Here is a 15,246-nt window from a genome sequence, read left to right on the forward strand (position 1 = left end):
TGAGAACACCGGAAACTCTCCAGTTCACAGGGGCCCTGTGTTGAGGTCCTCTCACACCTCCCTGGTTTCCTCCTGACAGAAAATGCCCCATCATTCCCTGGCTTAGATCAGAAAATGACCACTGGACCACATCTGGAACTGTGGGCAGTTCTCAGCCAACACTCCACCTCGGATTCTCTGCAGGAGCTGGTTAAAAACATACTGACGTCACAAGAACTCCACCCCTACCACCTACACCACAGTCGGGGACAGCACAGTCTTAGGGGAACCCTAGGCAGTGATATTTCTTCACAATCTCCCCAGGGGCTCTAATCTGTAGCTGGGTTAAGCACAGAACTACATGATTTGGGGGCAGAGGCAGGTGTCCTGCTCTCCTGTAAACTGGAGCCTCCCCCAGGAGGCCTGGACTGAGGTGAGCCAAAGAGCTACGGCGGACCCTAACCCCACTCCTCTATTCACTGTCTGCGGGTTTATTATTATTTATTCTGGGCCACAGTTTCTTCATCTGCTAATGCAGATGATCAAATTGCAACCGACCTCAAAAGCTTATGAGGATTATGCTGGACACTGCACAGAGGGGGCTCTCGTACCTTGCCCACTGACCACCCCTTCTCTTCCCTCTGTGATGAGGAGTGCCTGCAGCCCTGAATACTTTAAGGGCAAGCGGGGAGAGTATTCCCAGACAGTGTAAAACTGTTATATGGTTTCCGAAGAAGTTGAGCTGTTTTTATTAATATCAACAAAAGTTAGCTACTTACTACTGATTTTTTTTTTTTTTTTTTTTTAAAGACAGGATTTCACCATGTTGGCCAGGCTGGTCTTGAACTCCTGACCTCAGGTGATCTGCCTGCCTCGGCCTCCCAAAGTGCTGAGATTACAGGCGTGAGCCACCACGCCCACTACTGAATTTTTTAAAAAACCAAAAGTAATTTGTTATCATTGTGACTAGGAGTCAGTATTTTTATGCCCCGATTGGGGTGAGGCAGGCAGAGATGGAGAGTCAGAGCCTGCTCTAGAGAAGCTCAACAGAGGGCGAGACCAAGCGGGCCATCCTCCACCGGTACGGAGTCAACCTTGACACTCAATCTTCTCATATAGGTGGAAAATGTGCCCTTGGAAAAGCTCCAGGCTGGCTGGGTGCAGTGGCTCACACCTGTAATCCCAGCACTTTGGGAGGCTGAGGCGGGCGGATCACCTGAGGTCAGGAGTTCGAAACCAGCCTGGCCAACATGGAGGAACCCTGTCTCTACTAAAAATACAAAAATAAAAATTAGCCAGGCGTTGTGGCAGTCACCTGTAATCCCAGCACTTTGGGAGGCTGAGGTGGGTGGATCACCTGAGGTCAGGAGTTCTAAACCAGCCTGACACCAACATGGAGAAACCCCATCCCTATTAAAAATACAAAACATTAGCCAGGCATGGTAGGGCATGTCTGCAATCCCAGCTACTTGGGAGGCTGAGGCAGGAGAATCACTTGAACCTGGGAGGTGGAGGTTGCAGTGAGCCAAGATCGCACCACTGCACTCCAGCCTGGCGACAGAGTGAAACTCCATCTCAATCAATCAGTCAAGTTCAGTAGAAGGTGTCCCTGCCCTTCCACACAGAGGGGATTCCCAGGTCCCCAACGGAGTGGGATGCTCTTGCCTTAAAGTAATCCCTACTTTGCCCAAATCTCACCCCTGAGAAATTTCCAGTACATTACAGGCCTGCCTCCAGTAGATAACACCACAATGCTCCAACCCAGAAAAAAAAAAAGAGAGAAACCAAAATTACCATCCACACTCAGAGAGCAAAAACAGAACAGAAATGAAGCGGCAGAGGCCCTGTCTACCCTCACCCTCAGCCGTGTGTCTGGCCAGGACCCAGCCTCCCGAACCTTGGTCTCCCACAAGTGGCACTGCTAGGAGAATGAAGCAGAAGGGGCTGGGGGAAGCCCTGGGCTGGGGCAGCTGGACACGCACACTCCCAAGGACCCCCAAGCCACTCCAGACTAGGGCTGAAATCACCGGCTACCTGGGACCCTGCCCCAGCCATACCAGAAGGCCGGTACAAGTTGCAGTGGGCATCCAAGGTGGCCAGCACAGCAAGGAAGCTCCCACGTTGGTTTGTACCATTCTTCCACCCACTCATAATTTAGTCTCAAACCCAGCTCAATACCCAGAGTGTTCCTGGCGCATCCACCTACACAGGTCACCAAACCTTAGAATCAACGAAGATGTGGTTCTCGTTTCACAGCCGAGGAGCTGAGGGTCAGACCTTAAGTGTCACACCTGACCCACCTGTCTCACACGGCGTCCACATCAGGTGCCTCCTGGGCTTGCACGCAGTCACTGCACAGCAGCACGGCAGTTCCGGAGCTGGACTGAGCGCCCAGGACCTGCTGTCACTGGAGGAAAGCTCCTTCCTCACCGTCTTCCTGCGTCCCAGCCCGGTGCACACCCACTGCATAAGAGCCTGGGAAAGCCCCTCCCCAGGCGGCCCAGAGCGGTGAGGTGGTGAGGCTGGGAGCCTGGGGAAATTTCTACACGTCTATTTCTAGCTTCCTAAAAGGTTCAATGTATTGCTCTTAAAATCTTTTTCTTAAGTATCACTAAAATGTACTTATAGCATAGTACTCACAATCCTCTTCTCCTCCTTATTTAAAAAATAAAATTTTAAAAAAGGTATTCAAGCAAAGAAAAAGGCAATTCAAGTCCCACCTCACCACTGAAGCTTCTCATCCCTTGTCTGCAGTGACAGTCATCCTTGTCCACCCAGGCTAGTAGGGAACAGACTCAGGCCTGGGGCATACACCACTCATACTACAAACTGCGTGTGTGCCAAGACCGTGGGTCCCTCACCATGTGTGCTCAGCACCTGCCTGGTCAGACACGCCAGTGCTAGACAGGCGCTGTGGATGGGACAAACATAGACGCCAGGTTTTAAGGTCACTATCTTGACTACCACACCCCTCAGTCACGCCCTGGGCCGGGCCTTTGGAACACCCTGGGCTGTGGCCTCCTATCTGCTGCCCTTTGAATTTCTGATTAGCTGGTTTACAATTATAGCTGGCAGGGTTCATCTGTCCATTCATTCATTCCTGAGTTTACAGCCTGGGAGGGAGCGAGAGAAGATAAAGCTTAGGGGGCTGTGGTCCCACCAGGGGAGGAGGGAGGGAGGCAGTGTGTGTTGGACTCCAGTGTAGACAGGTAGGCAGAGGCTCAGGAGCAAAGGGTGGGAGTGGTGTGGAGGGCAAAGCAAAGAATTGAGGGTGATTCCTCAGTTCCTGGACTCACGTGTTGACTTCAGCTGGGCTCAGAACTAGGAGAGGTAAGGGGCTGTATCAGGGAGTGAACAGTAAGCATGGCTGGGGACCTCCAGGAGTAACTGGCACTCAGTGGAGAGCTGGGGACATTAGATTTGCAGGCATGCTTCTGCTGAAATTGCAGGGGGCAGCTGCACTAGACACAAAGGCACCCATATTAATGGGGTCTCAGGAGCTGCTCCTCCCAGCCCTCTAGGTGTCCCCCGTTAGTCACCGGCCAGGGACCACCCTGCAGTTCCATCAGCTGGCCAGGTCCACATTGGGCATCTTCCCTGCATGAGGTTGGGAAGAATGCGGTGACCACTGCAGCTCACCAGCTCATGTGCAGCGAGGCCAGGTGCTAACCCCAGATGCACGTGCACTGCGGGCTCAAATCTTGTCCCTAGCCATCCTGGCTCTTGCTTTCCAACTCCTGACGGTGTCTCACTGTTGTCCAGGCTGGAGTGCAGTGGCCGGATCCCAGCTCACGGCAACCTCTGCCTCCCAGGTTCAGGTGATTCTCCTGCCTCAGCCTCCCGAGTAGCAGGGACTACAGGCATGCACCACCACATCTGGCTAATTTTGTATTTTCAGTAGAGCTGGGCTCATGTTGGTCAGGCTGGTCTTGAACTCCTGACCTCAGGTGATCCACCCACCTTGGCCTCCCAAAGTGCTGGGATTACAGGGGTAAGTCACCGTGCACCCCCCAGCTCCTAATCTTCATGTCTTTCATGACTGTGCCAACCTTCCCAGTGGCATAGAGCCTGATGTAACACATCCCGTCTTTGAAAACACACCCCTCCTTGGATGCCCACCCAGCCTTCCCATACCTGCCCTATTTCTCTGCTGCTCCCCTTACAGGAAGCTTTCCTCGAAGGGCTGACTATAGTCGCTGCCCCTTTACCCCAAGGCTCATGGGCTCCAGAATCCATGCTCAACCCATCTCACTGGAAATTTCCATAAGTCACCACCTAGACACAGCCTGTCAAACCCAGTAAAAGACACTTGCCCTTCCTTTATTCCAATCCCAGCCACATTTGAACACACCATCTCCTGACACATTCTCTTCCCTGGTCTTTGTGACCCCCATGCCCTACCTCACTGGTCCTGCCCTTGTCTCTTTCGGAGGGTCTTATCACCTTGGGTACTTCTAAAGTTTCAGGGTACTTGGGCTCCAAGCTCTGTGTGCATGCACCTCCCAAGTCTGCACCCAGCCAAGGAGCATGACAGTACTGGCTGTCACCCTTCCCACCACCTGTCTGCTGGCTGATGGTCCTGAGCTCCAAGCTTCTTCTCCCCTGGCCTGCTGAGTCCTGAGCACCACCTGCTCCCACCTTCACTGGGCCATCCCTGAAGCACTGTTCACTTCAACCCTCCAAATCAGAACTCCCAGTTTTCTCCCCAACATGCTCCTCCCTGCTGCCCTGTCCGCAAAAGTAGCACCCACTTCCCTACACAGTCAAGTGTCAACCTTAGGGCTCTTTCTACTTCTCTTACGTCACTCAGCCAATCTGTCAGCAAGTCCCACAAAACAACCCCCAAAGGCCCAGTTCCCCAGTCTCCACCCCCACCATCCTGGTCCACCCACCACTGAACTGACCATCTCTGCATCCACAGGCCAGCCACATGCAGCTTCTTAAGACAGGAGTCAGGACATGACAACATTTTAGCACAAAACCCTCTCCGGCTTTTAGAATCTACACCCTTAAAAAAAAGTTCTGGCTGGGCTCGGTGTTTCATGCCTGTAATCCCAGCACTTTGGGAGGCCAAGGTGGGCAGATCATGAGGTCAGGAGTTCGAGATCAGCCTGACTGACATGGTGAAACCCTATCTCTACTAAAAATACAAAATGTGTAGCTGGATGTGGTGGTACATGCCTATAGTCCCAGCTACTTGGGAGGCTGGGATGGGAGAATCACCTGAACCTAGGAAGCAGAGGTTGCAGTGAGCTGGAATTCCTCCACTGCTCTCCAGCCTGGCAACAGAGCTAGACTTCATCTCAAAAAAAAAAGTTATTATTTTAGCCCACAGACCAAGGTGATCTAGCCCCTGCCTATCTCTGGCCTGATCTGTAACTTGCTCAGCCAGGTGCTGCCTCAGGACATTTGACCTGCTCTTCCTTGCACACAGGACTCATTTCCCTCATATCCCTGCCCAGTTTATGCCTCTCCTGCATGAGGCCCTACAGAAAAGTCCATCCACCTCCATCTTATAGTCATTGGATATGAAAAACTCACTTCTAGCAGGGCATGGACTCTGGTCCATCTAGTTCACGGAGATCCTCGTGCCTAAGGATTTGCTGAATGAATAAATGAATGAATGATGCTCTTGATGGGCCCTGACACAGAGATGGCCTCCTGGCCCACTCCGGAGTTTTCATGCTCTGACCAGAACACTGCAGTATCAACTCTACCCACGTCCCTGCCCTCCCACCTGCATCCCGACGACCTAGTTAGTTCGCTTGGTTCTTGACGGGAGTGCCGGCCCCATCAAGAACCAAGCGAACTTGGTTTCCTCTCCCCTCTTCCATCCCTCCCATCCATCCCCTCTCAGCTGAGCATTCATTCTCAAATGCAACACTGAGGTCTCCCCTGTGAGGCATTCTCAGGAAAGAACAGGCGAAGTCTTCTGTCCCCAGGCCTTAAGGCCCCACAAAAGTTCTTACGTCACAGAGAAGCCCTGCAGCCTCACCCTGCCCTTCACTTATCCAAGGAACAGACGTCAGAAGGGGCCCAGGCCTATTTGCCGAATTAATGAAGGAAGGAAGAAAGGAAATGGGAATAGAAACACGGCCCTATGGTTCCACGTCCAGCAATGTCCACAGTAATCCTTGATATATGGAGAGGGCTTGGTGAACTGCACAGCCCTTTGCAAAAGATAAACGTAGAACAAATGGGTGAGCAGCCACACTGTAGGATCTGTCCTGGTAGGCAGTAACTCTGGCTTGCTGTCCCTCTGACCCTCACCTTCCCAACCTCATGTAGGGAGGATGCTATCCATAGTTGTCCCACGGCAAGACGGCTAGGACCGGGAAAGAGAAGCATAAAGGCGCTTTTGCAGCAGGGTTTCAGTGGGCAAGACACATGCAAACCAAACTGCTACGTTCTCATTTAAAACCCTTGTCACTGTGGTCAACTCTGCTTCAAGGAATGTGTTCTGAGGCAGTGACCGCACCTGGAAAGATCTACATGGAAGGGCAGCTACAGAATCATGCACAACAAGAGAAGCTGGAAGCAGTTTTAACAGCCAGCATCTGGGCTCTGGTCATTTTATGGTACTAACATAGAATGGAATTTTGAATACTATGAAGTCACTAAAACTAATAATCACATCCATATTCGCTGTCATGGAAAACACCCAAGGTATATCAAGTAAGTTACAAAACCAAACAGACCTAAGTTTTGGTCATTCCCAAACAGTCTTACCCAACTCCTAAGGAGTCACGCCACCCTAAGGAGGAGGGGCTTTACTGTGGGGTGACTGAACACATCTCCCAAGTCTGCACCCAGCAAAGGAGCATGAGCTCATTCAGAAAAGGGGTGAGGAGGGGCTCCGCCTCTTGGAAGCCTGTGTGAATACCCCTCACCAGACCTGCAGGAAGCACTGGGAAGATCCTCCTAGAACACCCAGCTCCTTCAGGAAGCATCACCTTGGAGGGCGCCTGCTCCTTTCTCAAATTGGCAAGGTGGGCTCCCTGCCGCCCAGGGGGCAAACTTTGGCACCCAAGCTCCCGGGCAGAAGGCTTGCCTGTTGTCCACTTCCTGCCGCTGGACTCAGGCACGGAGCAAAAGCACGTGGCGAGACCCTAGGCACGTCCTGAAGGTGGAGGTCCAGTGGGGCCCAGGCAGGGACTGGATGGTTCCATCTCGCTCCAGGTGTTTCCCTAAGCAAATGCGGAGACCACGGAGGAGGTGGGTTGGGGTACAAAAAGCCAGGTAGCTGGAGCCCTGGATGTGGCCGCCTCAGACCAGAGGGAAGGAGCTGGAGTTCCAGCACAGCCCCAGGAGCAGGGGAGCCTTTGGTGTCAGGGTTCAAAAGTACAGTCAAGGAGACCCCCAGTGGAACAAATCATGCCTGTGGAGCACTTTTTTTTGTTTTTGAGACGGAGTTTCTCTCTTTTCACCCAGGCTGGAGTGAAATGGCACAGTCTCGGCTCATTGTCACCTCCGCCTCCTGGGTTCAAGATTCTCCTGCCTCAGCCTCCTGAGTAGCTGGGATTACAGGAATGTACCACCACGTCCAGCTAATTTTGTATTTTTAGTAGCGACGGGGTTTCTCCATGTTGGTCAGGCTGGTCTTGAACTCCTGACCTTAGGCGATCCACCTGCCTCGGCCCCCCCAAAAAGCTGGGATTATAGGCGTGAGCCACCTCACCCAGCCTGCCTTGTGGAGCACTTTGAAAAGTCATCGGACAGTCTATAATGAGAACTACAAAAACATTTGCACTGCAGTCCCCATTCATTCCACACCTATGAATCCAACTGAACAAGTAAGTGTCCATGGACAGGAGAGAAACAACATCCCACACAGGCAAGGTCAAGTCAACAGACCAAAGGTTCACACTGTGCACGTGCGTGCTATTTGAGTAGAGAATGAGAAATGAGCAAATCCATGGAATGGAAGTATGACTATATTACCCTAAATTCTTGCACTTGTGGAGACTGAAATAGCAGGGGATGATGTCTGCTAAGGCACGGCTGGAGCGGGGCTGGGCGTAGGGTGGGGAGGGTGGCTACAAAACCATGTGTCCACAGTCAAGCAAAGGAATCCACAGTGTAACTTAACAATGAGTCTTGTGAAGAAAAACTGAGGAGCCCAGCAACGAACAAGGAGGCCGCCTTTCAGGTGGGCTGGGGAGCCATCCTTGCTTGGCCTTTCTGCAAATGTGCTTCATGTGTTAGAGTGCTTTTACAAGGAAAATGGAAACATTTAAACACACATTGAAAAGGGGCAACATTGTCACCCACACACATATTTATCTGCATAAACCACTCCACGCCCATCGCATTCTTCTGACACACCTAATTCATTTCTTTTTTTCATTATTTTTCTCCTGAGGCTATTTTGGCTGCAAGACAGATTCTAACAGAATAACAGGGATTTGACAAATAAAAGGAATGCTTAGGGATGCGTTAACAGTAATCTTGCCAAGCCAGGAAGCCGTCTAGAGCTCGGCACTTGAGCAAAGGCGAGAACAATTTGCCTGGAGAAACGAAAAAAAGTAACAACAAAAAATCAGTTTTTGCCTCCGTTTCAGAAATCAACAAGACACACACAGGCAGGCACACCTCATTTTATTGTGCTTTGCTTTACTGAACTTCGCAGATGCGGAGTTGTTTTTGTTTTTGTTTTTTACAAACTGACAGTGCCATTTTCCCAAAAGCAAGAGCTCACTTCAGGTCTCTGTGTCACATTTTTGTAGACTCTCACTATATTTCAAATTTTTTCATTATGATTATATTTTTTACGGTTATTTGTGATCTGTAATCTTTGATGTTACTATTGTAATTGTTTTGGGGTGCCATGGACCAAACCCATATAAGACAGCTAAGGTAATGGATACATATTCTGTGTTCTGATGCTCTGGACTGCTGGTTCCCTCTCCTCGGGCCTCCCTAATCCCGGACACACAACAATACTGAAATCAGGCCAATTAATTACCAGTAAGTGTTCAAGTGAAAGAAAGAGTCACATCTCTTAAAAGCTAGAAATGGGTAAGCTTAGTGGGGAAGACACGTGCTCAAACAGGCTGGAAGCCAGGCCTCTCCTGCCGGTTAGCCAAGGTGCAAATGCAAAGGCAAAGTTCTTGAAGGAAATTAGAAGTGCTACTCCAGTAAACACAAGAACGGTAAGAAAGCAAAACAGCCATTTTTGCTGATACTAATAACGTTTGAGTGGTCTGGATTAGAAGATCAAACCAGCCAGCACATTCCCTTAAGCCAAAGTCTAATCTAGAGCAAGGCCCTAACTCTCTTCAGTTCTGTGCAGGCTCAGAGAGGTTAGGACGCTGCAGGAGAAAAGTGTGAAGCTAGCAGAGGTTGGTTCAAGAGTTTTAAGTAAAGATGCCAGCTCCATAACATCACAGAATAAGTAGAAGTATTTACATCACAAATACTAACGCAAGTTATCCAGAAGATCTAGCTAAGACCACTAATAAAGGTAGCTACATTAGCACCACAGATTTCAATGCAGTCAAAATCAGCCTTCTGCTGGGAGAAGATGCTGCCTAGGACTTTCATAGCTAGAGAGGAGAAGTCGATGCCCGGCTTCAAAGCTTCCAAGCACTGGCTAACTGTCTTGTGAGGGGCTAAGGCTACACATGACTTTAAATTAAAGGAAATGCTCATTTATCTTCTGAAAATCCTAGAGTCGTTAAGAATTATGCTAAATCTACCCTCCCTGTGCTCTAATAAATACAATAGTAAAGCCTGGATGGCAGAACTGTTTGCAGCATGGTTTATTGACTATTTTAAGCTCACTGTTGAGACCTACTGCTCAGAAAAAAAAAGATTCCTTTCAAAATGTTACTACTTGTTGACAATGCACCTGGTCACGCAGCAGTTCTGACAGAGATGTACAAAGAAATGAATGTTGTTCTAATTGGATACATGAGTTCTAAATTTCTCTTCAGAGAATTAGTATGTCAGCATGTCCAGCTTTCTTATTCTTTAATTCTCTATTTTAAAGTTTAACTTCCTTGTAATTCCTTCTCCACCAGTTCTAATCAGTAGTTCCCATCTGCTCCCCCTCCCCCCAATCCTGACTCAACCTGGTCATCTGATCACCCCTGGCTACCCGCTCTGACACGCCCAAAACCGTCCTTCCTGCCAAAACACCCACCCTGCCACTCCAGCTTGGACCCCTACTCTTTTTAAAATAGCCAATCGTTAATTGAAGGAGTTTAACAAAGGAGACGGGAAAATAAATAAATAAATAAATAAATAAATAAAATAGCCAATCTGGATTAGTCTAGCTTGTGCAGTCTAACCCTAGCCAATAGGGGGAGACATAGCAGTAGGGACGACACCTCCCCCTCCCCCCCTCCCCCCAGCATAAGTACCCCTTCCCCCCTTGTCCAAGCCTGCTGCTGCCATCCTTACTCCATCCGGGCACCCTGCACCCTTCTATGCAGGTAAACTGCCCTGCTGGGAGGATTCATCTTCCAGCGTTATTTCTTTTGCGGCATTGAAATTTTACTTATCGCATTGTCATATCTACTAACACAACCTCCATTCTACAGTCCACGAATCAAGGAGTAATTTTGACTTTCAAGTCCTTTTTTTTTGAGACAAAGTCTCACTCTTGTCCAGGCTGGAGTGCAATGGCGCGATATCGGCTCACCGCAACCTCCGCCTCCAAGTTCAAGCGATTCTCCTATCTCAGCCTCTCCAGTAGCTGGGATTACAGGCATGCACCACCACGCCCAGCTCAGGTCCTGTTTGTTTTTTTTGAAACGGAGTCTTGCTCTGTCGCCAGGCTGGAGTGCAGTGGCGCAGTCTCGGCTCACTGCAACCTCCGCCTTCCCGGGTTCAAGCGATTCTTCCGCCTCCACCTCCCGAGTAGCTGGGATTACAGGGGCACACCACCACGCCCGGCTAATTTTTGTATTTTTAGTAGAGATGGGGTTTCACCGTCTTGGCCGGGATGGTCTTGATCTCTTGACCTTTTGATCCGCTCACCTCGGCCTCCCAAAGTGCTGAGATTACAGGCGTGAGCCACCGCGCCAAGTCAAGTCTTTCTTTTAAGAAATACATTTTGAGCCGAGCACGGTGGCTCACGCCTGTAATTCCAGCACTTTGGGAGACTGAAGTAGGTGGATCACCTGAGGTCAAGGGTTAGAGACCAGCCTGACCGACATGGTGAAACCCCATCTCTACCAAAAATACAAATTAGCCGAGTGGTGGCAGATGCCTGTAATCCCAGCTGCTTGGGAGGCTAAGGCAGGAGAATCGCTTGAACTCAGGAGGCGGGGGTTGCAGTGAGCCGAGACCGCGCCACTGCACTCCAGCCTGGGCAACACAAACTCTGTCAAAAAAAAAAAAAACATTTTGAGCCGGGCACGGCGGCTCACGCCTGTAATCCCAGCACTTTAAGAGGCCAAAGGGGGTGGGATCACCTTAGGTCAGGAGTTGGAGCCTGGCCAACAAGGGGAAACCTCATCTCTACTAAAAATACAAAAATTAGCTAGGTGTGGTGGGGGTGCTGTGATCCCAGCTACTCAAAAGGCTGAGACAGCAGAATTGCTTGAAACCCAGAGGCGGACATTGCAGTGAGCTATCACACCACTGCACTCCAGGCTGGTTGCCAGAGCAAGACTCGGTCTCAAAAACAGAAAAGAAATAACATTTTTTAAGCTATAGCTGTGATAGATGATGATTTCTCTGATGAATCTGAGCAAAGTCGACTGAAACCCTCCTGTAAACGATTCAACAGTTCAGATGAGTTTAAGAACATCTGTGATTCATGAGAGGAATTCAAAATGTCAGTATTAACAGGCTTTGGAAGACTTTGATTTCAACCCTCATGGATGACCTTGAGGGTTCAGGACTGCAGTGAAGACAGGAGATGTGCCAGGAACAGCAAGAGCACTAGAACTAGAAGTGGAGCCTGACCATGTGACTGAAATGCTGCAACCTCATTTATATCTTTAATGGATGAAGAGTTGATTCTTATGCATAAGAGCAAAGAAAGTAGTCTCTGTAGATGGAACCTACCCCAAAGACGATGCTGTAAATATTGTAGAAATGACAACGAAGCATTTAGAAAGTCACATAAGTGTAATTGATAAAGCAGCAACAGAGTTTGAAAGGGTTGCTTCCAATTTTGAAAAAAGTTCTAATGTGGATAAAATGCTATTAAACACCATCACGTGCTACAGGGAAGTCTTTCATGAAAGTCAACTGACGTGGCAAACTGTATCACCGTCTTATTTTTAAGCATTGCCACAGTCACCCCAACCTTCAGTAACCACTGATCAGTCCAAACCCATGAACTCATAGGCAAGACTTTCCATCAGCAAAAAGTTTTGTTTTTTTGGTTTTTTTTTTGAGACAAAGTTTCGCTCTTGTTACCCAGGCTGGAGTGCAATGGAGCAATCTCGGCTCACCGCAACCTTCGCCTCCTGGGTTCAGGCAATTCTCCTGCCTCAGCCTCCTGAGTAGCTGGGATTACAGGCCACCATGCCCAGCTAATTTTTTGTATTTTTAGTAGAGACGGGGTTTCACCATGTTGACCAGGATGGTCTCGATCTCTTGACCTCGTGATCCACCCGCCTCGGCCTCCCAAAGTGCTGGGATTACAGGCTTGAGCCACCACGCCCGGCCCAGCAAAAAGATTTTAACTTGCTGAAGGCTCAGATGATTGTCAGCATTTTTTAGCAATAAGGTACTTTTAAATTAAGACCTGTATTGTCTTTGTAGACAAACTGCCACTTTCACACTTAATAAACTACAGTTTACTATAAACAACTTTTATATGCACCGGGAAACCAAAAGATATGTGCAACTTACTTTATCTCAACATTCATTTTATTGCTGTGGTCTGGCACCAAACTGCAGTATCTCCAAAGTAAGCTCGCACACACAGAATACACACATGCACATTAGATGCACATACATGCACATGCATGTAGGTATGTGTGCCTGTGCAGTATACATGTATATATGCATGTGTGTACATATACATATAAGAACGTGCATTTACATATAAACAGACACAAAAGCAGAGACAACCAGGTGGAATTCAGTGTGTGAATCTCATGTTCAGATTCTCCGTGAACCGCATGCCCTCTTTTATAGAATAAATCTGTTGACAGTTGGGCAGTGAGAGCTTCTAGTCAAAATGATACCAACTGCAGAAGATCCTAGAGACACTTTAAAATCAAAAGGTGATTTGCTTTTTTTGAGACAGAGTTTCACTTTTGTTGCCCAGGCTGGAATACAATGGCTCGATCTCAGCTCATCACAACCTCTGTCTCCAGGGTACAAGTGATTTTCCTGCCTCAGCCTCCTGTAGCTGGGATTATAGGCATGTGCACCACCACACTCGGCTAGTTTTGTATTTTTAGTAGAGAAGGGATTTCTCCATGTTGGTCAGGCTGATCTCGAACTCCTGACCTCAGATGATCTGCCTGCTTTGGCCTCCCAAAGTGCTGGGATTACAGGCATGAACCACCATGCCGGGCCCAAAAAATGTGATTTTTTAAAAATTACCTTTAATGAAAGTCAGCTAGCTACTCTAAGGAAGTTCCCAGATAGATTTTAGAGTCCCCATTCAGAGACACACTAAGAGCCAAGACCCCCTAAGAAGGGGTCTCTCCAGGCCATCTGGGAACCACTCTGCACCCCCATGAATGTGGGTGTTCTGCCCGTCCTGGGGCCCTACGGACCCTCCGGCCTGAGTCTGGGCATCTGAAGCTCTAAAACAGGTAACTGAGGACGACAGAGGCCCACATCCCTTATTTCCAATCCACAGCGAGCATGATGATTATTGTGTTGGCTGTTCGACTTTTCTTTCTCTAACCCCATAATTGCGACTTCCTCCCAACAAGTTCCTCTGGTCATTGGGTGCATCTGAGTCACACACTGGGGACAGGGCTAAGTGAAGTTTCCTGAGCCAAGAGAAGCAAAGCAGAGGCATGATGGCTGAGATCTCCAGGGGCTGCAATGCAGGCCCCAAGCCGGACCCGGCCCACTCCCCCTGGCTGGCCTGGGGTGAATGCAACCTTCCATAAACCCAAATGGCAAAACTCCACAAGCCTTTGGTGCAGTGGGCACAGCATGCAAGGAAGGAATGACAACTGGCGATTCTCAGTGCAAGGGTGCTAGGCAAGGGGGCAGGTCGCAGCCAAGAGGCCCTACTCCCAGTCCTCTGTCCTCCAGTCCCTGCCACCAAGCCCTGTCTCCCACAGACAATCACCAGGAGCAGCGGGGCGGGGAGCAATAGAACCTGACCTGTGCCGGGCGTGCAGAGTGCCTAGTCCCCATCTTCTGCCTAATCCCCATCTTCTGCCAGCTGGTGATGCACCCAGATCCTGGTCTCAGCCTGGAGCACACGAGGAGGCTCAGATCCACCTTGGATAAGTCCCACAAATGGCCAGGGTCAGAACAATCTTTGAGGCCAAGAGTGTGTCTGGGAAAGTTCGTAAGCGTCCTATGTAAGGGAGAGGCTGACTTTTCCTTCCTTCCTCAGCCACACTTAGAAGCTTTGAAATGGCTACCTCCACCAGGACCATCACACCTGCCTGCACTGAACTCACTAAAGGACCTTTAGTCCCAACACTGTTTTTTAAACCAACCCTTGCCCGTCCAGGGGGTGCTATCTTTTCATCTTTCAAACACAGGAAAGTTAGAGTCACAATGTAGAATGACAAAAATGCCCGTGTCGGTTTCTGCAATGCCTCTCCTTGCGACACATAGAGAAATCTCTCTTAAGTAACAACCAGGTAACACACCCACATGGGTAAATAACTTGAAGGTTTTTCAGGAATATTACGTGGTAACTGGGAGAATACCCTCTGGGATTTTTCATCCTAGTTTGTTTTTTTAAGCGCCAACTGACTTATCTGCCTACTAATAATTGGAGGCGCTGGGGACATTTGGAAATGTGAGGACATTTTAACCATCACCACCACTGAGGTGGCCACTAGCATCTAGCGAGAGGAGGTAGGAAGTCCACACCATGCCTGGAGCAAACTGTTTAACAAGGAATTCTTCCACCCCACATGCCATCAACTGCACCTTACTGAATCACATCCTCAGTTCAAGAACGTGTGTCATGGAATTCTCCAGAGGAAGTCTCCAAACTGGAAAGACGGCCTCTTTTCCAGAGGGCTGGCTAGAAGGCACGCAGTGAGTAAGCCTCTGGACGTCTCCACTGCCTGCCCATGGTCCCTCTGACGAACGACAAGTGACAAGAACCTCCAGACCACTCCCACCCCACCCCCACCAAGGAGGCCTGAGCAC

At 49.4% G+C, this 15,246-nt stretch overlaps 1 protein-coding gene across 16 annotated transcripts in view; it reads right to left on the bottom strand.

Annotated features, from left to right (window-relative positions):
* TNS3 (tensin 3) overlaps positions 1 to 15,246 on the bottom strand; it is a 314,051-nt gene that overhangs the window by 273,222 nt on the left and 25,583 nt on the right. For 2 of the 16 annotated variants that reach the window (XM_078342397.1, XM_078342391.1), the window contains exon 1: positions 2,700 to 2,894. The exons of 13 other annotated variants lie outside the window; for them this stretch is intronic. Coding sequence is in view for 1 of the 3 variants with exons in the window: in XM_078342391.1 (XP_078198517.1) it covers positions 2,700 to 2,720 (21 nt within the window). In the remaining 2 variants the exon portion in view is untranslated. Of the gene's footprint in view, positions 1 to 2,279; positions 2,389 to 2,699; positions 2,895 to 15,246 lie in introns of those variants that run through there. One more of the 16 variants, XM_078342396.1, reaches the window with a different exon arrangement.

Source organism: Callithrix jacchus, chromosome 11 (assembly GCF_049354715.1).
Source record: "Callithrix jacchus isolate 240 chromosome 11, calJac240_pri, whole genome shotgun sequence".
NCBI lineage: Eukaryota > Metazoa > Chordata > Mammalia > Primates > Cebidae > Callithrix > Callithrix jacchus.